The sequence below is a fragment of the Ricinus communis genome, chromosome 4 (assembly GCF_019578655.1).
Source record: "Ricinus communis isolate WT05 ecotype wild-type chromosome 4, ASM1957865v1, whole genome shotgun sequence".
Taxonomy (NCBI): domain Eukaryota; kingdom Viridiplantae; phylum Streptophyta; class Magnoliopsida; order Malpighiales; family Euphorbiaceae; genus Ricinus; species Ricinus communis.
The window spans coordinates 12,161,820-12,185,574 of NC_063259.1; the positions used below are offsets into that span (position 1 = coordinate 12,161,820).

Below are 23,755 nucleotides of genomic sequence, written 5' to 3' on the forward strand. Positions count from 1 at the left end.
ATTTGATGAGCATAGTTTTACACATATTTGCTTGCATATTATTGCGTATGTTCTTAGCAATTATTGTGCTTTTATTCCCAGATCACCCGTGTTTTATGTTCTTTTGCATTTCAGGAACATTTATAGGACCATCATCAGTGTTTAAGCAATTATAGATCAATACGCTCGGAAACGGACGAGAATTCATCAAGATCGGACAAGAGCCCGTTGCACACATTGAGCACGGCTGAGTCAAGTACTGACTCGGCCGTGACCAACCATCAAACTTGGTCTTCAAAACAATAGTTTGGGCACGGTTTCCGTAGCCACGGCCTTCAAAGACGGCCTGTGGTGGATAACACGGGGAGCAACACGGCCCGTGGTAGCCAACACGGGGAGAAACACTACCGTGGTGAAACCCTACTAGTGAGATCCACAGCCAAAGACGAAGCCTTGACCATGGCCGTGCTTGAGTTAAATATATAAGAAAAATTCATTTTTTTAGAGAAAATGAGGGAAAAAGAGTGACATTGAGCCCTAGTGGGCTGGTTCGGTTTCGCATCGAGTGAGAGAGTTGCGGTGAGTAAGAATCCGGAATCGTAAGATTCCGAGTGCAAAACAGTAGTGGAGCAATTCAAGAGGCGTTTGGGAGATTAATCAAAGTGTAGATCTAGATTTGGAGCTGTTCATCCAATTCGAGAGAAAAGGGTGTACATGTTTTATTTTCATTATTCTTTCATTGTAATTGATTTCCTAGATTGTTTTAAACATGAACATGTTTAGCTAGACTGATTTAATCCATTGGGATTTCTTTACTATGTTGGCTTGATATTATATTGTTGGATTGTTTGAGTTGGTTTTGTATTCTTCTTGTTTTCAGTATTAATAAGATTATGCATTATTCATGAGACGTTGTGAATTGTGATGTTTAGATTGCTTTATGAGATTGAGAAATCCGTTTGGCAATTGGAATTTTGAATAACAAGAACTGGTTAATAATCACTTAGAGATAAGGATAATTAACTAGCCGGATTAAGAATTAACAAAGCTTAATAGAGGCGGATTAAAGCTTAATGCTAATTTAAGAATCAATCGTTAGGAAGAGATTCCAACTTTAGGTTATTAGGTTTAGGAATTCGGTTATCTCGAGAGAGAAACAGAATTCGGTTAAGAATTCGTCCACGGGTAGCATAATTAGACTCACCGATCCCTTATCTTTTGTTTTGATTGCCAACTAGTTTAGATTCCCTTTGGGTTTGTCTTCTTGTTTTGATTATTTCACTTATCAATTACTCATGCATCTCCCTTAGAACTTAGCTCGTAGTTAATAGTTAGTTTAGAATTTATTCATCATCCATTTTAGGTTAATATAACAAAGAACAAAGGAGTAACTCTGGGCTTTCGCTTTCCCGAGGAATACGACCTTGATACTCGCCATTAGTGCTAGACTGCATCAATAGGTACACTGCCTTAGATTGTAGCTAACACGAGTAGCACCCATCACTAGGATCATAAGATGTGTGGGAAATTGTTGAAAAAGGATTGGAACAACCTGAAGACGAGAATGAATTGCCTCAAATTCAGAAGGAAGCATTACAAAAATCAAGAAAGAGAGATCAACAAGCATTGACTCTAATCCATATTTGTTTGGATGAGAGTATGTTTAAGAAAGTTTCAAATGCTACAAGTGCTAGAGAAGTATGGCAGATCTTAGGAACTTCTTTCAAAGGAGTTGATAAGGTTATTAAAGTTCGTCGTTAAACCTTAAGAGGAGAGTTTGAATCTCTTAAGATGAAAAATTCTGAAACAATTTCAGATTATTTCACTAGAGTTTTGACTATTGTCAATCAATTGAGAAGATATGGCGAGAAAATGGAGGATGTCCGTGTGATTGAAAAGATCTTGAGATCTTTAGATTTGAAGTTTGATTATATTGTTGTGGCAATTGAAGAATCAAATGATTTAGAATCCATGACTGTTGATCAGTTGTTGGGATCATTGCAAGCACGTGAAGAAAGAATGAAGGAGAAAGAACCTCAATCACAAGTTCTTTTCTCAAAGCTGTCTTTGAAAGAAAAAGATAATGCAAATGAAGAATCACAAAGAGGAAGAGGCGGCAGATTTCATAGCCGTGGTCGAGGTAATTTCAGAGGAAAAGGAAGAGGAAAATTTGGTGGAAATTCAAACTATTCAGATTCAAATCAAAGGCAATCATCACGAGGATGTGGAAGAGGTACTTGGAATAAAAGAGGTGAAGTACAATGCTATAATTATAAGAAATATGGTCATTATGCAAATGAATGCAGATATGGAGCTGTTAAAGAAGACAAAGTATTTTATGCCAAAAGTGAAGAAGATGAAAAACCTACTTTGTTATTCTCATCTGATAGGAATGAAGGCAAAGATCAAGAATCATGGTTCTTGGATATAAGGGCAAGCAACCATATGACAGGCAAGAAAAATTTATTCGTGACCATTGATGAATCATATAATGGTATTATTTCATTTGTAGATGATAAAATAATAGTTTACAAAGGCAAAGGTGATATCTTGATTCAAGCCAAGAATGGCTCACATCAGTTCATTACTGATGTATATTATGTTCCAGAAATGAAAGTGAATATGTTGAGTTTAGGCCAACTTTTGGAGAAATAATTCGAGATCTACTTGAAGAATGGTGCATTGGTGATGAAAGACAACAAAGGTAATCTGATTGCTAAGGTTGAGATGACCAAAAACAGAATGTTTATTCTCAAACTTCAGTCTAATTATATGAAGTGCTTAAAGGCAAGTGCATCTGATTCATCCTGGCTTTGGCATCAAAGGCTGGGTCATTTGAATTTCAACAGCTTGAAGCAATTGGCTCAAGGGAGAATGGTTCATGGTCTACCTTTCATTGATCATCCTAATCAGTTGTGTGAATGATGCATGTACGGAAAGCAATTCAGACACAGTTTTCCGAAGGAATCATCTTCAAGAGCATCGAAGCCTCTTGAACTTGTCCACGCTGACATATGTGGTCCAATTAATCCAACTTCTTTTAGTAAGAAGAAATGTTTCTTACTGCTTATTGATGATTTCAGTCACAAAACATGGGTTTATTTTTTGAAGCATAAATCTGAAGCTTTCGAAGTATTCAAGAAGTTCAAAATGTTGGTTGAAAATGAGAGTGAATGTTCTTTAAAGGCATTGAGAACTGATAGAGGTGGTGAATTCACTTCAAATCAATTCAATGATTTTTGTGAATCTCATGGCATCCGGAGATTATTGACTGTGACAAGATCACCTCAGTAGAATGGTGTTGTGGAGCGCAAGAACATAACCATCCTTAACATGACTCGAAGCATGTTGAAAAGCAAACAAATGCCTAGAAGAATTTTATGCTGAAGCTGTGGCATGTGTTGTATATCTATGTAACAGATTTCCTACAAGGAGTTTGCAGAACTCTACACCACAGGAAGCATGGAGTGGAAGAAAGCCAACTCTTTCTCATCTTAAAGTTTTTGGTTGTGTTGCTTATGTTCATGTTGCAGATGAAACCAAAATTAAGCTGGATGACAAAAGTGAAAAATTCATTTTTGTTGGATATGATGCAAGGTCTAAAGGCTACAAGTTGTACAATCTGACAAGTAAGAATATTATCCTGAGTCGAGATGTGAAGTTTGAGGAAGCTGAAGGATGGAATTGGGAGAATCAATCAGAAATTATAATTTTCTTCCAATTTTTTATGATTTAGATCAAGATGGTCAACATTCTATTTCTGATGTACAAAACTTAACACCTCTAAGAACTCCAGCAAGTATTCAAGGAGATTCAAGTCCTTCAAGTTCATCTGAAAGACCTACAAGATGAGAAATCTGCAGGACATATATGCTAACACTGATGAAGTTTCAGATTATGTTCATTATTATCTTTTTGCAGATATTGAACCAATGAATTTTAAAAAAGCGGTGAAAAATGAAAAATAGAGAGTAGCCATGGATGACGAAATAAAATCAATTCAAAAGAATGACACTTGGGAATTAGCAAATCTTCCCCAAGGCAAGCAAGTTGTTGGTGTGAAATGGATTTACAAAATTAAGAAGAATGAAAAAGGAGATGTCGAGAAATACAAGGCTCGACTTGTTGCAAAAGGGTTCAGTCAACAACATGGAATTGACTATGATGAAGTCTTTGCACCAGTCGCTCGATTGGAAACAATTCGCTTAATCATTGCTTTGGCTGCACAAAAAAGATGGAGAATTTCAAATGGACGTGAAATCGGCGTTCTTAAATGGATACTTAGAAGAAGAAGTATATCTACAACAACCTTTTGGATATGTTGTTAAAGGGCAAGAAAATTGTATGGATTGAAGCAAGCACCAAGGGCATGGTACAACAGGATTGATGATTATTTCCAGAAGAAAGATTTTCTAAAATGTCCTCATGAATATTCACTTTATGCCAAGAAGAAAGAGAATGGTGATATTCTTGTTGTATGCTTGTATGTTGATGATTTGATCTTTACAAGAAATAATTCAGCAATGATTGAAGAATTCAAAAAGGAGATGGCTGCTGAATTTGAGATGACAGATATAGGGCTGATGTCTTATTATCTGGGAATCGAAGTGAAACAAACTGATGATGGTATTTTTGTTTCTCAAAAGAGCTATGCAAGAAAGATCTTAAAGGAGTTTGGCAAGGAGCAATATCAGCCTGTCAGCACACCAGTTGAATGTGGAGTAAAGCTGTCAAGATATGATGATATTGAGAAGGTGAATCCAACTTTGTTTCGAAAACTTGTTGGAAACTTGAGGTACTTAACTTGTACTAGACCTTATATTCTTTATGGAGTAGGACTTATCAATTGCTACATGGAGGCACCAACAAATTCGCACATGAAGGTTGGTAAAAGAATTTTGAGATATGTCAAAGGAACTTCAGATTATGATTTATTTTACTCACCTTCAGAAAGTTTCAGTCTAGTAGGCTATAGTGATAGTGATTGGGAGGTGATGTTGATGATCGAAAGAGTACAGCGGGTTTTGTGTTTTCTATTGGAGAGACTGCTTTTACATGGAGTTCAAAGAAGCAATCTATTGTAACTCTTTCAACTTGTGAAGCTGAGTATGCTGCTGCTGCTTGTGTTTGTCATGCCACATGGTTAAGAAAGGTGTTAGAGGTGCTATTGATTTCAAACGAAGAACCAATTGATATTTTTGTTGATAATAAATCGTCTATAGCATTGAGCAAGAATCCTATTTTATATGATAGGAGCAAGCAAATTGACACAAGATATCATTTCATCAGAGAAAGTATTCGTAAGAAGGAAGTAGAGCTGAAGTATGTCAAGTCGCAAGATCAACTTGCTGATATTTTCACAAAGGCATTAAATTTTGAAGATTTTGCCAGATTAAGAGCAAGACTCTGTTTGATCAGAAATTAAGTTTAAGGAGGAGCGTTGAAAAACTAAACTTAATTTAATAATCATTGAATATAGTCTTTAATGTTTAAGTTATGAAGTTAAAGAGTCACCTATTAAATATGTAAGTTATATATATATTCATTAAGTGTGTAACTTATATATTAAGTGTAGGATGTTTAAGAGTTGTAGGTTACCAAAAGACTTTTTGGCTACTAAGCTAATAAGTCTATATATATGTTCTTTGTAATTTCAATCATATACAAGTGTGTTTATCCTTTCTTCTTCTTATTCTCTACAACAAGTTGTGGGAAGAGAGAGGGTTAAGGCTTTATATTATCCAGATAGGAAATAAGAGGGTTGCTGAGAGAATATGAAGAAGTTGATTTTGAGCTACCCAGGAGACAATTAATAGTTTTGGGACTTGCCAAAACATATGAATTGTCGGGCTGCTGTAGAGATGAACAAGAAGCTTGTGTCAGAGAAGATTAGGAATCTGGCGACTTGAGGGAGCACAGGTCTCCAAATAGATTTTCCTTTTACAAAAGGCCCGTGAGAGCTACTTGCAGCATCTACCTTCCTTTGAGACCATCTTTTGTCACCAAGAAACCCTAAGGTGAGTTCGCTTATACTGTCGTCAGAATTTGGACAAGGCTTTAGAGCAGCCTTAACTCTTCCGGAAGGATTGGGATTCCTACACTCCGAATTAGAGAGTTTTCATCCAGGGATTAGGAAGTTTTCATCTAGAGACATATTGTCTTCTTTACGTGGATCACTCTTACACCTGCCGCAAATCATTTTGTCACATTTGTCGCAAACCATAGCCCTATACTTGTTTACAAATACTGTAAATCATGCTTGCCGCAAATTGCAGCCAATGTAATCCACCCTCTTTATTTCTACAAAGTTCCTTACCTTAGCGTTCTTTAGTCGTTGGACCCCCCAGTTTAAAGACCGTTAATTATATACATCTTATCGATCATCGATTTTCTTTCCTCCCACATGGCGATTGCACATATCCGCACTCTTCCTCTCCGTTCATTAAATTAACGACCCTAATGCTCGTCCTTCAGAATTACGTAAAAACCTTCTCTACCTACCGACAAGTAATTATACCATAAACGCCCTAATTGGAATTCTTTTAACAAAGTTCATTTATGACGATTTAAAATTTTATATTACGAGAATTAGGACAATTTACAATTTTATATCACAAATTATAAAAATATTAAAGGATGCCTTTTATTTCCAAATACTTTTAGCAATATGATAATAACATTTAACAGAAAATCAACTAGTTGACCACAGCAATTGAATCCGAAATTACAGATTGGGACTAAATGACAAACTGAGTCACCACTGAGATTACGTACGTAGTCCAAGTCTCAGTAGTAATACTGAAAATCAACATATACACCTGACTGATGTTGCAATGGAAAATAAGAACTTGAATATGAATATAACAGACAAACTAGCTCAAAAATCAATTGCCCAGTTCCATAATTGATGAAATATGAAGTATTAACTTCAATTAAAGTTGTATTGCAGCACAAATGTTTGAGTTCAGGAAAAAAATGGCAATTACAACATGACTTAAAAATCAAGTGTCATCATTTCCACCACAAAAGAGGATGCGCCAAGACCAGTTCCACAAGAACACCAAACAAAAAGCTCAAAACCTTTGTTGCCATCCTCAGTGCTCATTTCCACCACAAAAGAGGATGCCAAAACCAGTTCCACAAGAACACCAAACAAAAAGCTAAAAACCTTTGTTGCCATCCTCAGTGCCGATACCTGTCCCTGTCCCTGTCACGACCATAATCTCTATCTCGATCATAATCGTAATCCCAGTCTCGGTCCTTTCCCCTATCCCTCTCTCTACTTCGACTTCTGCGCCTTTCCCTGCCATTATGTTCTCTATTTTTGCTGCTTTCCCTATCATCCCTCTCTCTCACTCTCTCTCTGCTTCTTTCTCTGCCATCTCTGTCAATTACACCTGTAAATGCATCACTTCTGTCAGTATAGTGAACCTGCTTCATCAAGCAAGCACCAAACTAAATAATAACCATCCAAGTGAAACAAAAAAAATCTGCTGCGAATATGCAAAATAGAGTTTTTGTGAAGACAAAACAAACAACAAATAAGTTGAGAAAAAATGCACAATAAAAACAGAAGAGTTTTAAAAAATGAAGTTAATCAATGTCAATTGATAATAATCTGAGAAATTAACTAGACTACAATTAGGACCCGTATTCATAACCAAATGCAAGCCTGAACAGCCGTAAAACTTCTCTTATTCAAGCATTCAGTTCACATGGTAGCGGTGGTGGCGGCAGTAACATGAGATCATAAATATCGCATGGTAGTGGTGGTGCCAATAGCATGACATTACAAGAGTTATTAGCATCACTGCTGGTAATGATAGCTTACAGTGGCAAAAATAGAAATCAGAATCAAGTCCCACAGCAATCATGATATAAATTTTTTCAAAGTTGTAGGCAATGTATTAGCTAAAGAAATGATGATTGTACAATGCAACAGGTATTCCCATGACAGTAGATACCGCTATTACATTACAGCTTTGATTAAATCATACCAAACATAGCTCTGATACATTAGCCTCCCAAAAGCAAAAATCCTAATCCCATAGATTATAGTTGTAAAATACTAGACTATAGCCTATTGACTCCAGAAAAATAAAAATTAAAAAGAAAACCTGCACACATTAAACTCAATTAAAATTAAATGTTAAAGAACACTAGAAAGTACCACTAATATTCCAAATAAGCCCTTAGGATAATAGCCATAATTCTAATTTTCTAATATTTTCCTAAGCTTCCACCAATTAAAATTTAGTTTGGTCATAGTATGTTCGTTAGCTAAACCATCAACGCTACTACATTGCTGCATGATGTTATTGTACCAGGAACACCCCTATCATCATGGCTAAATTGCCTTTTAAGACACCGACAAGCAAGCACCCTAATAAAAGTCCCCAGTTTCATTCTTGTCTCCAATATACCAGACGACTCATTTCTTAATACCACAGTTCCCTCCTCAACTACGGTTACTGGAGACTCAATAACCTTTCTTGGTTTTCCATTGATTTCTCATACCATCTCTTTACCCAAGAATATCAAATCAAGTCTCTATTAATTCCTCTTCCTCATGAGTTCAACAGGCAACAAGTATGAGTGAAGTTTCCACTAAACTATGATTCAGTACCATGCCACCCGCAACCATTCAAAGATGAGCAAAAGATTCTTTTTCAAAAAAATTTCTACCAGCATGCCAAACCGCCCTAGTTGCCACAGGGCAACTCCAGCATTTCTCATAATAAAAGATTACGATGTTAAGAATTGAAAATGTAGTTTTTTTAAGATGGCAGAAAAGGGAACTTGGTTAGGACATGATAAAGGCGCTTGCTTAGAATCGAATCTAAAACAGGAAGAGTTACTAGGATCGTCTGGGACTTTTTATTTCAGACGTTCTATAGAAGAATTAAAAATGGCTTCAGGTGTTTTAGATAGACATAAAGGAAAAAGATGAAAGGATTAATATGGAAACCAAACTGGAGAGGAGAGGAGTCTCTGAAGATGTAGCCATGGCAGCATTAAGAAGATGAAGCATTGATCGGGTCATGCTGGGGTCAAATTAGGAAGAAAACTGATAGGGAAAGGAATCAAGGAGAATGGGAAGCAACGAGAGAACTAATTGAGAAAGCAGTATGTTTTTGTCATTCTGAAAAGCAAGTGAGCATTCAAAAATGCTACATTGTGTATTCTTCTGGTTTTAGTTTTTCTTTTTTAACCAATTTCGAATTCTCAACCAGTAGTTCACATGATAAAAATGTAATAAATGTGCAAGTTTTAGACATTTAACAATTGGAGTTTGTGATAGAATTAAGAAAATGTTGAAACTTCGGGGTTTTTTTAGCGTCATTTTGCTAAAATTAATTATCAACTACAGAACATAATGTTACTTGTGCCCCAAAAACACCCCACTTAAAATATCTACTGCCATACGGTGATCACCATCATTTGACAGCAGATTGAACAACAGTCACACGTATTCAGGCATGTATTTACTGGGCAGTAAGGCACATATTGACAGCCAGATTTCCACATACATACTATCAGCATGCATTTAGTTTCAGTCTTGAAACATATGCCTTTAAGTTTTAAGATATAAAAAAGAACATGAAAATAATGTATCATGGCTCTGACTACTATATTTCAGAATGACAATTTACCATTCACATTCATAACAAAAAAAAAAATGAAGCTAAAATTATAAAACATACAAAAACAGAGTCAGCCCACACACCTAGTTCCTCAACCTCCCATCCTGCACGGCCAGCACCTGGAAGCACCCGCCCAGACTCAGCTTGTTGAGTTTTGGCACGGAACTTTTTCTTCAGGTTGCCAAATTCATCGTATAACTCACCATCATCCTGGCATTGATACTTAGACTGTAAAACCAGAAAGCATTAAAAAATTTTGAACTCATGATAGTACAAGTAGATCTTACTTCTTCAGCTTCTTTTCGTCGTCGCCTAGTTTCTTCTATTTCTTCTTCATCAAGTTCTTTGTAACCACCACCCCGTCCTCCTCTACAATAGAAGACGAACATACATAAGCAGAGTTCTTACAGAACTGCAGCAAAGACAAGAAGATAAGAGCTGAAAGGAACTAAAGCTCTAAGCTAAATTGGATATGTAAAATTTAATAAGCTTATTGATGGAGTAGAACAAAAATACCTATGTGCTTGGTAGTGATACAAAATAGAAATGAGTACAAAAACCTGCTGTTACCTTCAACTGGAAATGTAATATTATGCCATCTCCTTTCATTTACAATTCATGCGGATCTTAAAATTTCAATCTGCTATTTGGGAATATCTTACACCCAAAGATTTTTCCAAACTTCTAAAAATTCTTGTCACAGCTCAAAAGCATGCAACACAGATGACCAGTTGAAAAACCAAAAATTGAACTCAGATTTTGAAACCCTCATATTTAATTGAGAATCAAAATCGTAAGAGGTATAACAAATCCATGTAAAACAAACAAAATACATCAACAAAATATTTTGATAAATATACAGCATGAAATGGCCAATTCCAAATGTGATTCCCTAAAAAGCAAAAGATTTTCAGATCCAAGTCCCCAAACCAAGTAACTCTATTAAACTTAAAATACTTAAATAAATCAAAACAAACATTGAAATTATATATATATATATATATATATATCTATTTGATAAAAGAAAAATTATTCAATGTTTATATTTCATGCAATCTAGCAAAACAAGGAAAAGAAAACCCTATCCTCCAGCGAGAATAATGGAATAGTAGGGGAATATTAAAATAGGACCAGAAGATGCCAATATGTACACTAGCAAGCAACAGTTGTTTGGTTTTGATTTTGTTAACAATTCATATATGTGATAAATACTGCATTTTTTAATAATAATTTCAATTCAAATGACTTGGGGAAGGGTTAGGCGCTCTTTTCACAATAAACTTGATGTTACAGGCTTGATAAGGAAAGAATTGACTGAATCAACCGATTTGGACAAAATCACCTTATTCATTATCAATTTCACCACCTACTAGTTGCTACATCTCCTTCCAAATTGAAAATCATTGATTTTCCAATAGTTCTCACAAGCATGATGAGCAAGAAAGCTCTTTACCTAATGACATGCAATGTAAAGTAAGAAAACAAATAATGCATTAAACTCATAGAGTGAGAATCCTAATATGCAATCAAGTTCATCACCCTGAATCTATCACACAAAGAATGAGTAAAGTGAAAATTCACTTATGGGACTAAACCAGAATGGTGGAAATGGGAAGTGCAGAGAACATCTGATGTGATCGCAAAACCCTTCCAAGTTAATAGAAGTTGGGCAAACCATATTGCAGCAAGCTATCAGTAGTGAATATAGGGTAGTGACATAAGAAAGTTTCTAAAATAAATAAATAACAGAACTTTCCACAAATAAACATAGTAAAAACAATGATGCTAAATTAGATGTGTGGAAATACAAGAAAAGAACAAACAAAGGAAGAATATGTTTGTACAAAAATCAAAGTGGCACTCACTGACAATAAGTTTGAGAAAAGAACATAAATGGATTTTTCCATCTCCAACATTAATTAAAATCTAGAGACATAAGGTTAAGCACATCCAATCCAAGTTACATGTGTAAAGAAGATGAGAAGTAAGCCAAGATTACAACAAGTGAAGTGGTCGAGAATCAAGAACATGAGACACAAACCTCCAAAAATGCAGCCATTTAAAAATGTAAAAGAAGAATTTATAGCTGAACCCAAATAAATGAGCATCTTGTTGATTTACCGAGGATAGACAAGAAGAGTGAAGAGCGAGGATCTCAGACTAGAAATAAAGAAGCTTGTCTAGAAAAAAAATGAACCGGTTCAGGATTTTAAGCATATGTGTTTTTTGCAAAATATACCAAAAACCTTTGACAAATCTAGCTCAATAAATGGGCCAAAAATCACCTTCATTGGACTGGATAGCCCGAATACCAATTCAGAATCTTTCCATCGCAACGGCATTTCAGCCAACAAAATTCCAGCAACCGTTGAGTCTCAATTGTATGATGCAATTCTAAATATTAATATGATGTCTAAAGAGTTCTATATGATGCTCAATCTTCATTATTTTATCCTCTTTACTTTGCCTATAGAAAGTGCAGGTTTTCTTCCCACATAAATACCGTCTTCCCCTCCAAACTACTTTAGTTCTACACTTCCATATTTTGACTTTATTTCAAAAGATTCTTCTTAGTTGTCCCATGTTATTAAAAGACAAAGTGAGAGAGAGAGAGAGACATTCCACTTTTAAGGCCTGCTTAACATGCAATACATAAAACTTATACATAGGAATCTGACATAAATTAAACTGGCCTCTAAGAACACATACCTAACACCACCTTCATTATGACCAGGTTTATTAGTATTGCAAATATTGCACTTTGTACGTTTTGCCCAATTGATATTGCCGCACCTGGAAAAAAAGAGTACAAAGCAATAAGGACATAAGGGATGAGGATAAAATGTGGTACATTTTTCATTATGCAACTTAAAACCTTGCAAGTTGTGAAAATAGCTATCGTTTTAACAACCTGCTATTCCACTTGAGGACAATTTAAATAAGATAAGATACTTTTCATAATGCAATTCAAAAACTTTTGACTGGTAAAATAGCTATCACCATCATACAATTCAAAATTACTTTATTGATCTTTGCTTCCTCCACCAGCATTTCATTAGATCTATTATCAGAAATACAAATGGTCCTTCCAAAATCTATTTCTTGGAAGGAGTATCATTAGACTTCAACATTTTCCTTTTTGTTGAGTCATCACTTATCCAAAAGAAAGATATGTCATTTGGCTTTCTGTTAGAATTTTTTATTTTTAGTCTGGCTGTGTCATTTCTTCCTTTCTTGCACACACTATGAGATTCCCTACTTGTCAGAAATGTAACAAGAATTAAATCAAAATTTAGTTTGGAATTAGGTCAGGGAACAAATTGGTTTCTGTTCCCCTTAAATTAGGCAGATTGTTTATTCACCTATCTTAATGCCTATTGGATAAAATGGACCTTAAGATTTTGGTGATAAGCAAATTGTTCCAATTTTTCTTTTCCTGTTATGCAGGAAGGTAAAAAAAAAAAAGAATTTAATCATTGTAACAAAAATTTGGATTTTACAATGATGACCATGTAATGGTAGGATGAGATTGTCAATAAAATTTAATGAGGACAAAACATTATTGCTTTTCCAAACAAGGGAGGAGTTTTGGACCGAGATCATTGGACCAAAAAATGGGGAGTGAAAAATGGTTGTTAATGTTAATAATGGCAACATGAGGTTTCTATCCTTTTATGAGAATCAATGTTAAGTCATAAAGTTGACCCTGCTATTTTTTTGGCTATAGCTTGGAGGAAGTCAAATAAGCTTTTTCAGACAGACGAAGAACTTCTACAGATCTGCAAACTCTGAAAAGAATTTACGAGGATCATCAGCCTTGATTCAACATTTATCTGTCTAAAACTCAAAACAACTTCACAAAGTCTTATGCCTCTACAGATACTCATGAAGCCTCTCAATTCCCATGTTTAGGTGATAATTGTCACTAAATACGAATTAGATTAGGAAGTATATTCATATGAATAATTATCTGTCACACTATTTATTGCAAAACAAAATACATAATGGAAATGCCTAGGAATCTGATTGTGAAGTAAATAGCAAGCAGCAAAATGTGCGATTAAACATTCAGCCAAAAATAATAATTCATTTGCAGATACAAGCGAACAGAAAAAAGAACCAGGAATGGAAGGTCTCACATTGGACAAGGCCAGTCATTAGGACCAAAAAGTCCAGTAGAACCAGTAGCGGCCCGACCAAGGCCCCCGGAGTTCTGGCCACCACGACCCCTCCCACGACCGGCTCCTGCGCTCCCACCAGAGGCACCAGAAGGTCGAGCACTTCCACAACGGTTGCACACACCACGAAAGGCAAAATTTACGTTGGAACAACTGCTACAAGAGTCAAGCATGAGAACCTATTGGCACAACAACTATTATAAACAAAATTTAATTAAAGTTTACATTAAGAGCAAGAAAGAGTTGCTCACCAATCTCACATCACAGACCTTGTATTTGGACACAACCAGTCTCCTTCCTGTTGCCATGCTTTCCCGGAAGCATCACCCTTGCCTCTACCCCTTCCACCATCATCATTCATATCCCCAGCAGTTTCCTCCAGCCCACCAAAATCACCAACAGCATTGGGATCAACCTCTGAATTATAAGCATGTTCGTCTTTGTTTTTGGACTCTGCCATGAAAACTCCAATTAAATTGCCATGAAAATCCTTGTTGTTGAACCATTCAATAGCAGCCTGAGCAGCATGTGGATCCTCATACGTAACAGTAGCATCCCCCTTAGGCTCATTTGTCAGTTTGTCTCGGTACAACCATATCTTAGGCCTGCCTGTTCGCTTGTCTTTCTATTAAAAATAAGAGTAAACAACATAGGGAGATAACAAAATTAAAATAAAAAAAGAAAAGAAAAAAAAAGCCATTACATAATTGAAAAGGATGCTAGCAATTGTAAAACTGCATGTAAGACTAAATACCTTTAGCAACCCAATGGTACCGAAATATTCAGCCAACATATCCTCATCAGTACCCTGCGGCAAATTACAAACATAGACAGACCCATTTGCAGAGGCACCTTTTCCTGAATAGCTTGCCATCATGCTCTAATTTCATCAAATTGGCACAAACAGCACTAGCTTTCAGTTCTACCTAGAAAGAAGGCATGATTACTTAGCTCAGCAGGACCAGAAGTAAAACAAAGTTGATAACACATTACCACAAGTGAATCAAGCAAAATCATTATCTTACAATAATTTTTCTTCAGTATCCTACTAACTCCTGGTTTCTTGGCAATTTACTTTCATTTCTAGCCCAGAAACAGACTAAAGTCACGAATCTCAGTATTAGACAAGAACACAGGTTTGTTAATAACAATAAGCAACGACAAAATTACACTTTCGTTCTGTTTCTAGTGAAATGTAAAGACCAAAAATTCTAGGGTTTCAGAAAAAGCAATGATATATAAAAGTTTATAAAGCACCACTTAAATCTTTGCACCCAATTGAATTTCAACAAATCAAAGACCAACAAACAGAGAAAAACAAAACAAATAAAAAACCCTAAAAATTGTGCATACGTATAACACCTTACTGTCAGGATGAAATGTTTCGATCGCTTTTCTCCGTTCTTGCCCTACTTGGAAATCAGTGAGAGACGAGACGAGACGAGAGAGAAAGAGAGCTTCACAATATTTTTAACAGAAGAGTTTCTCGATTTGCTTCCACCGTAGTTATCGTGACTCCTTCCCCTTAATTCCAAAGTTAAGAGATGGTAAATTACTATTTGCTCCATGCGGTGGGGTCCAAGCTTTTATTGCGTCCTTGCGGTTTGAAAACTTAATTAACACACCATCAATGATTTTTATTTTTTCGATCAAAAACATCCTTCTTAATTTTCATATCGGTCAATAGATAGAAAAAAATCTTTTCTCCTTATGGTTGTTTAGATAGCTAATGATTCCACCAATTGAGTAGCTAATTTTTCATAAATATCTTGAATTTGGAAAGCCTCACAATTTATGTTCAATGATAAACATGTCTCAATGACCATAATTTAAAATATTAAAACTATAAATAGCTTTTTAATGGTCAGTGCAATCATTATAGTAATATTTCTAACATCATTAGCAAAATTAAGATTTATACCAACTATATAAGTATAAGAATATTAATTTAAAAGTATATGAAAATTTATAGAGCAATTATTAAATTCGAAATAGAGAGTGAAGTTTGGTTCTCCAAATGTAGAGAGTGTGACCGCAGCTTTTTAGAGCCCACCCCAAGATCTCATCTATACTAGGCCTATATCGAGATGGGTCATCCATGATGAGGCCTTAAAGGATCACGATAATTGTAGTGATCGCAAGCTATTAGAGAAGACTAGGAGTCGCCACCTAGGAAAGATAACTAGGACAAATAGAGAGAATTGAAGGATGGTGACTCAGATATCTCGTAAAGAGCCTAACTTTCCCCCTCCCAGAATTAGAGATTTGGATTTAGAAAGTTAGATACATGTTGGGAAAGGGTTAGGCACCCCAACATGCCTGGACACATAGTCCAACCTCCATTAGACTCTTAGGCTTTTGGTTTCCCTAATTATACTAATCCTAGCCCAGTTACTACTTATTTTATTACAAGAAGATTCTATTTATCTTGCTTTAGACAAGCATAAGTGAGGGAAAGAAAGTACTAGCCTAGCATGCATCTGCCTAAGAGGGAGGCACATTAGTGTCGCTTACCCTAAGGGAAGTACGTTGGTACCCTAATTTTATCCAACATGTGAGGGTGACTAAGTAAGAACTGGTTTTTATTAAGGATGTGGGTGCTAGATTCATTTTATCTTAAGTTAATTAAGTGAGTGAAAATGAAAGATAAGAACTCACATTGGTTAGTTGATTAATTTTAATTGACGTGTGGGGTGATCAATCCACCTAATTTTAGTTTACCTTTAGCATGTGAGGTGAAATCTAAGTATACCAGATGAAATTAAATTCAATCCAAAGAAAGAGAAGAAAGGAATTAATAAAGGTATAATACGGATTAACTAATATAATAGGGGATTAACTAACATCTTAAATCGTTTTAAGCACATAATCATGTAAACACATAAATAATAACCAAGCCCAACCTGGGCTAAAGATGGTCCTCATTAGAAGATTGGGTCTAGCATAAATGATCAAGCCTGTATTATAAAGAAATTAAGTTAGTTTAGACACTCATCATAACAAATAAAGCAATAAAATGCAACTAAACACTTAACCATTCAAAGGAACTCAAAACGTGCCAAAAATGAAAACCTGTCATATGAAACCTAAACCCAACTTATTATGAAAATAAAACAAAAAATAAAGTCCTTTAATTAACCCTAATTATGTCTCTAATCATGTTATTAATCTACTTAGTAAACAAATTACATTTTAAAGCCCTAACATGATAAATTAGCCTTTTTAATCTTTTAAAATAGGAACTTTCCATAAATTAACTTAAACCCTAACATGTACCAACTAAATAGAAAACTAATAAACATGTTTACCCTAATCATTTTGCTAATCATGCATTTAAAGCCTAGTTAAGCACATTTAAGCATATAAGCATGTATTAATCCAAAAACAACCTAAAACATGTCAAATCACATCAGTAGCCTACTAAATAGAACCTATTTAGGCTTGAAAATCAACATATATACCATATAAACACTTGTTACACCCTAAATCTAGCCAAAATGCCTAAAATTTGAAGCTTGAGAGCTTTTGTGAACTTACCCTATGTAGGGTAAGCCTTAGCCCATGTGGGGTAAGGCTTACCCTGCATGGCGTAAGCTCACAGAAGCTTTCAAGCTTCTATTTTTTACCTCTTTTCAATAGAAATCCTTTTGCAACTCAATAAAAACATAAAATATGATGAAAACAAAGATAAATGTGTATTAAAGCAAGTTTGTTCTAGAGTTTTTAGCCCTCAAGGTATTACCTTTAGTGAAAAAGGTAAAAGAGGAGACTTGGATGAGTAGAATGCTTTCCAAGCTCTTTAGACACCTAATGAACCTTCAATGGCTCCTGAAATAGACAAAATGGATCTACAAAATAAGAAACCATTAGTATAAATAGGGTTAAGGGTGTCTTTATGTTGGATACGAGTGTTTAGGCTACAAAGTAAGGACTTAAGGGTTATTTCTTATGCTAGGTTACTGGAGTAGCTTAAAGTGCATGACTTAGGATGGTTTTAAAAGTGTTTAAATGATTAAGCATGTGTTTTAAGGAATGGGTATAAATGATGGATATTTTGGAGATGTATGTGTATAGAAGGAGATCAAATGGGGGACCTTTAGGGCTTTTGGTGTGTTCTGGAAGAAGAAGTATTATTGAAACAATGTGGGAGGTGAGGATTTCAAGTATGGTTGGGAGTATATGAGTGTAGTTACGGTTTTAAGAATAGAAATAATGAATATATATAGGGAATTTTAGGGTTTTGAAGGTTTTATTGTTTATGTTTTAATTGGTTGAGGTTATTTAATGGTAAAGGATTGATTTTTAGGTATTATAAAAGGGACAGGAATGAGGCACGTGTCCCTAGGAGGGAATGTGCTTCTAGAAGTTTAAATTTCAAGAATGATTGCCTCTTAAAGGCTTAAACCACGTGAGGTGATCACGTAGCCCGCTTGGTCTAGGCCTTAGCCCACGTAGATTAGGGTTACTATCTATGTGTTTTGGGTCTCAGATGGTTCTAATATAGGGCATAGGGTTTAGGAGAATTTAGTTTCTGATTCAAGGTTTTGCCGTCACATCGATCCAGTTTCAGGGTTTCTAGGGCTTTGGTTCTCGGTTTAGGGTTTTTGGGGTCACATCAGTCCATTTTAAAGCTTCTTGGTGCCCATCAATGTCTTTCGGAGCTTCTTTCCTTCACTACCTCAAAATCACTCTATCCAAAATAACATTCACACTAATTAGGTGACATCTAATCATTTTACCCCCTACAATACAGAAACTTGTAAAGGGAATGAGTGAGGAAGCTAATATGTTCGGATTAATCAAGGATAAAAGCATCTTTTTGAGAGAATTAAATGAAGTTGCTATAATTGAAGTCATCTTTAGCTTCAAGAATAATTTCAGGAGGTATTTCAAAGTCAAGGTCTGCAGTAATTTCATGACCATAAGAAGAATGACCTAAGTGAATTGTCAAGTCAAGAAGCGTAATGTCATGTGGCAAATTTGAAGCAAAAGGAGTTGATGTGCCTCGACCAAAACGTGCAAGCTTCTAGAAGTATTGTTTATAAAAAGGGATTTTCTTGGTTGAAAGATTGATTAAAGAAAGAATCCATGTGGCTGCCCAATCTGATTTATATTCTGGCTTGAGACATTTCATTCTAAAGCGGTATTTAGGAGTGGGTTTTGGCCAAGATTTAATAGGGTTTGAAACCTAGTAAGAAGCTCCCAACCAAAAAGCAAAATGGGGAGGATCATCTTTATGAAAAGGGATGTAGTCGTTGTAAATGTTTTCTGCCTATTTAAGGACTGGGCCGATAGCAAAGGATTGTTGATCAGAAGAAGAGTCAAGAGCAACTAGTACCTAGAATTCTACATCAGGTTGGTGAAAGATTTCGAAAGCTAGGGATTTGGAATTCAAAGCAGGTAAAACAAGAAATGAAGAAGGTTGTAAATTTATAGACAGATTCTTGAATTTTTGCTGCTTAAAAATTTCGCTCAAAGGTGGCTGACTGCATGTATAACATGTAGAATAAGGATGTCAGCCATTAGTTAGATGATTATTCTTGGCCAATTAAGGATTTATAAGAATAAAGGATAAAGAAAACTTAGATGGATGGGCTGCGAAGATTAAGTAGTCCAATAATTAGAAGAGGGCCCACTAGTAAAGCCCAATTGCTTCTCAAGGAACGCCCGACTGATTTGGAAACGACATAGATTGGGAGAGGAAATCGGCTGGTATTGTTGTCTATTTAGAACTCTTTGTCTAAAGGTATTGAGAGTTATAGATAATGTTAAATTCTAAAGTTGCAAGTAGTATAAAATTAGGACTTTGTATTTAATTAGGTCTTTATAGCTACAAAAGGCTGTGAAAAGCTAATTGTAAAACATACATACATTTATATAAATTGATACAATTATTTTTATTCAACCTTGATTCTCTATGGTATGTCTCAATCCCTGGGATTAGTAATTTATTGATTACACATGTTTTTCTATGGAAGTGAAGGCTCTAGAGCAAATTCACTTTCTTAGAGTGGTTGGGCAATTTATCTTCATGATTAATCTTTCATCGGTCGAGAAAGTTATATCTGTTATTTATCATATGTTCTTTGATTCTTATAGCTAAATGTAGAACTTTCTCTTAAAATAACAATTAAGATATTCTCTGCCGAGCATCATTAGTTTTTGGCTATAAACATCTTTTTTAATTGTTTACCTGAAAAAAACAATCACAAAGCTGAAAAATAGAGATCGACCATGATTTTAATAATAATTAGTTCGTGCAACTCATTTATAATATAACAAATCAAGAATATAATAGTATTCTTAAGAAGAACAAAAAATAACAATTCCTCAATAACATGGAATTAAAAGAAAAATCAAGTCTTGATATCTTGAACCTGTCACTCTAGAGAATTGAATCCAAGTAGTAGCCTTTGATTTTACTAGAAAATCGGGTTGCAACACCGAGTCAGAGGGTGATCACGAGGATTAAATAACCATAAAGATTTTGACTGATAAAAATACAAACAAAAATGAGTTGTTTTTTTTTTATATATGAGAGATGTCTTATTACTAAGCACATAAATTTGCTTATATAGCAAATATAAAACTCTAAATAGCTAAACATAAAATAAAAATAAATAATTTTCTTAATTATTATAAATAAGTAAGAGATATTATTCTTATTATCATTAATAAGATAAAGATATTATCTTAATTATACCTAGATAATTAGTGATTATCTTTTTTAAAAAGGATATATTTTATTTCTTAATAATTATCTATTAACTAAAAGGAAAACAAAATAAAAATTATAAAATAAATTATCATAAGAAATAGTCGATTTTATAAAAATAATGATTTTTTCGAATGTCAACAATTGCTAGAGTATTTTCATGATTAGAAGGTAATAGGGTTGGATAAATATAAAATAGACAATTAAATATTTCTAGTAATAATCTATGAAATTTATTCATAAAATATTAATTAATGATAATTGAAAAGTCAGAAATAATTATTATAATAATAAATAATAGAAATAACTTATCATTTAAAATACTAATAATAAATTTAAATAAGATATTTTCTTCATACTATAAGTTTATATGATTCTAATAGGACTTTGATTATTAGTTAATTAGGTTATTCAATCATTTATAATTTAATTTAATAACAATATTAATATTAGTAATTTATCAATTGCAAGTTTAATTCTAAAAGTCTAATTTTATTTAGATTTTCAATCATTAAGTATTATAATTAAGTTTAAGTCCAAAGTTTAAAAAAAATTAAATTTAATTTAATAAGTGATTGAAGAAGTAGGAAATGATAACATACTACTAGCTTCACTAAAATAATGTTAAATATACAAGTCTGTGTCTTTATTTTAAAAAATATTCAGTTATCTCCTTAAGATTTGAATCCATTAACTGATTAATTGTACACATGTTTGTAACAAACATAAGAAACTTAAAACGAATCACCAACTTTGCATATCAACGCCGGCTGTGAAAAATCAAGATTTCTATCAATTTTTAATAAAAAGAAAATATATATAAGAAGTAGATTACAGTTGAACAAAAAGTTTAAAATAGATTAATACTTTTGCAATGTTATTATTTATAATTCATCTTATTGACAATGTATATATCTCGTTATAACTTGTGTAGTAGTCGACAATTGAATCTTGTAATTTAAAGATTATAAAAATATTGAAAGTCTTTAATTTTAAATTTAATTATTAGAGCTATTCTAATTTTAAAATTATGTCATTTATGTAATAACAAAACTGTTTGTAATTTTAAATTTAATAATTATTTTATTTTTTATTATGTAAATATAGTGAATCTATTTATTAAAATTCATGTACAGCGAATATGGACAAAAAAGCTAATATATGTATATACATATATATGTATATACATATATATCCAAATTCCAATTCCATTCATTTAAGATCCCTTTTGGTGATATTGGCATAAGAAATCTCATTTCTAGTCTATCTCTTTTTATTTCTATATTCTATTTCTATTAATTTTATTAATTTATTTAAATTAATATTAATTATTTATAATTATTTATATTATTTATTAATTTATTATACTATATATTTATTATATATTATATATTATATATTAATTTAATTTAATTTAATATTTAATGTTATTATATATAAATATGAGTTCATACCTCCTGAATGGCTCATGAGTTTATAAATAAGCAATCTTATAATTTTTACTTATCAAGCTTATATATAAATAAGCTCGTATTACACTATGAACTTTATGAAATTAACCGAATTTAAGCTCGAGTTCGTAAGTATGTTCATGAGTCAATAAACAAATAGATTTACAAGTTAATAAATCAAAGGAGAATTATAAATTTGGTGACTTAACTTTTAATTTTTTTTATATTAGTGTTTCTAGTCGATTTTACAGGTTTAAATACTTATATGACATACTTTGAATCCTAAATTGATTTAAACCTGCTCCTTTAGAATAACATGACATTCTTTTTTTTTTCTCCTTTCTTTTCTTTTCTTTGTACATTTTCAACACCAATTTTAAAATTTTTCTCTCAAATAATTTTTTTCTCATTCATCCAACAAAAAATTAAAAAATTCTAAACACTATTTTTCTTATTTCTTATACTAATCTAAAAAATAAAAATGAAATATATTCTTATGTTAAAATAATAAATAGAAAGAGAGAAGTATCAAATTTTTTATAAACGAAAATAATTTTTAGAGCTAAAAAATGATGAGTAAATCTTTTTCAAAGAATGAATAAAAATAATAAATAGGAAATAAAAATTAATTCAATATCTTTGCTATTTTTACTGCTTACACAAAATTAATAGAAAATAAAAAGAAAATAAAAAATAAGAAAAAGAGGAAAGAAAAAATAAAATAGAAAATATAAGTAACAAGGAGTAAGAATATTTAGGCCATTTTATATGCATAAAATGAATTAAATTATTATTTTATCACGTAAACTATATAAGCGACACTATATAATCATAAAATATAAAATCACAAAATGGGAGAAAATAGATTAATCTATTGAAAGGCCTTATAATTAGTGTTGTTAAAATTTATCGATTTGGTCTTTTACTAATTTGATATAATTTAACAAAAAATATGATAGATAATAGTAGTATAAAGATAAAATTTATATTCAAATATAATTCTAAATGATAATTAAACCTTTTTTAATAATATTTTATAAAATTCATTCTTAAAATATTAATTAACAATAATAATTAAAATTAAAAACAATTATTATAAGAAACAAACAAGAGAAACGAATATATTTAAAATAATAATAATAACAATCTATCAATTGTATTTAAATATAATTCATGTGATTCTAAAAGGTGTGTACGACGGTTACAGGTGTATATCCAATAATCTCTAATGACTATGGTGTTGTAAGGCTTTTCAACCTAATTGTAAACATGCTAATTAATTATGGAAACTAATGCGAAGAAAGGAAGTCACCACCCAAGTAATTCTCTAGGAAGCTTTTCTAATTGGGTGGCATACTAGATTCTATAAGGAACCTTTACCACATCTAGAGATGGATCCCAAAGTAACTTTTTTTATATATCCCTATTTTCAATTTTATTAGTTAATAGCCCGTTCACTATAAATGCAGCATAGTAATATTACACACCAAACAATACAATATGTGAGGTCCACCTAATTCTAGCCCATTTTAGATTTAGCCTAAGTCTCTATTAGATTAGCCTATTTACTATTCAGTTATATAAAAGAGGCCTAACTACTCTAGCTCAATTATAAGTTATATTTCAATTACCAAATATTAATCTTAAATGAGCTATATTTTCATGCCAAGGTATGTTTCAGTTTTTCTAATTTAAATGGGTTAGTTCATTAAATTAAACATGGCAAAACTACCTAAATCCATATATATTTAATGATTAAGCCCAAGTTACTATTTTTAGCCTAATTGA

At 33.1% G+C, this 23,755-nt stretch overlaps 2 protein-coding genes across 5 annotated transcripts; one reads left to right on the forward strand and one right to left on the reverse strand.

Moving 5' to 3' along the window:
- The first annotated feature begins 1,851 nt into the window (after nucleotides 1–1,851).
- LOC107261375 lies at nucleotides 1,852–2,634 on the forward strand. The gene is made up of 2 exons (XM_015720094.1): nucleotides 1,852–1,979; nucleotides 2,286–2,634. The coding sequence occupies exons 1-2, from the start codon at nucleotides 1,852–1,854 to the stop codon at nucleotides 2,632–2,634; spliced, it is 477 nt and encodes a 158-aa protein (XP_015575580.1).
- A 4,218-nt stretch (nucleotides 2,635–6,852) lies between these two features.
- On the reverse strand, nucleotides 6,853–15,319 carry LOC8270544 (transcription initiation factor TFIID subunit 15). Of its 4 annotated transcripts, none has more exons than XM_048372973.1 (8): nucleotides 15,164–15,319; nucleotides 14,556–14,723; nucleotides 14,071–14,426; nucleotides 13,763–13,957; nucleotides 12,333–12,416; nucleotides 9,911–9,992; nucleotides 9,707–9,833; nucleotides 6,853–7,376 (listed from the first exon to the last, which is right to left on the reverse strand). In XM_048372973.1, the coding sequence occupies exons 2-8, from the start codon at nucleotides 14,676–14,678 to the stop codon at nucleotides 7,162–7,164; spliced, it is 1,182 nt and encodes a 393-aa protein (XP_048228930.1). In that variant the 5' UTR covers nucleotides 14,679–14,723; nucleotides 15,164–15,319; the 3' UTR covers nucleotides 6,853–7,161. The 4 variants fall into 4 exon arrangements, with proteins under 4 accessions (XP_048228930.1, XP_048228931.1, XP_015575589.1 ...); XM_048372974.1 differs by having other exon boundaries at nucleotides 14,556–14,727; nucleotides 15,169–15,318; XM_015720103.3 differs by having other exon boundaries at nucleotides 13,763–13,954; nucleotides 14,556–14,727; nucleotides 15,164–15,318.
- Nucleotides 15,320–23,755: the final 8,436 nt, after the last annotated feature.

Excerpts from the sequence above, each read along its gene's own strand:
- LOC8270544 (XM_048372973.1), bottom strand. The coding sequence starts at position 14,678 with ATGATGGCAAGCTATTCAGGAAAAGGTGCCTCTGCAAATGGGTCTGTC. Across the intron at positions 14,427-14,555 it reads GTACCATTGGGTTGCTAAAG|AAAGACAAGCGAACAGGCAG; the intron begins GTATTTAGTCTT and ends TATTTTTAATAG. Across the intron at positions 9,993-12,332 it reads CATAATGAAGGTGGTGTTAG|AGGAGGACGGGGTGGTGGTT; the intron begins GTATGTGTTCTT and ends CTTCTATTGTAG.
- LOC107261375 (XM_015720094.1), top strand. The coding sequence starts at position 1,852 with ATGGAGGATGTCCGTGTGATTGAAAAGATCTTGAGATCTTTAGATTTG. Across the intron at positions 1,980-2,285 it reads GATCAGTTGTTGGGATCATT|ATATGGAGCTGTTAAAGAAG; the intron begins GCAAGCACGTGA and ends AAATGAATGCAG.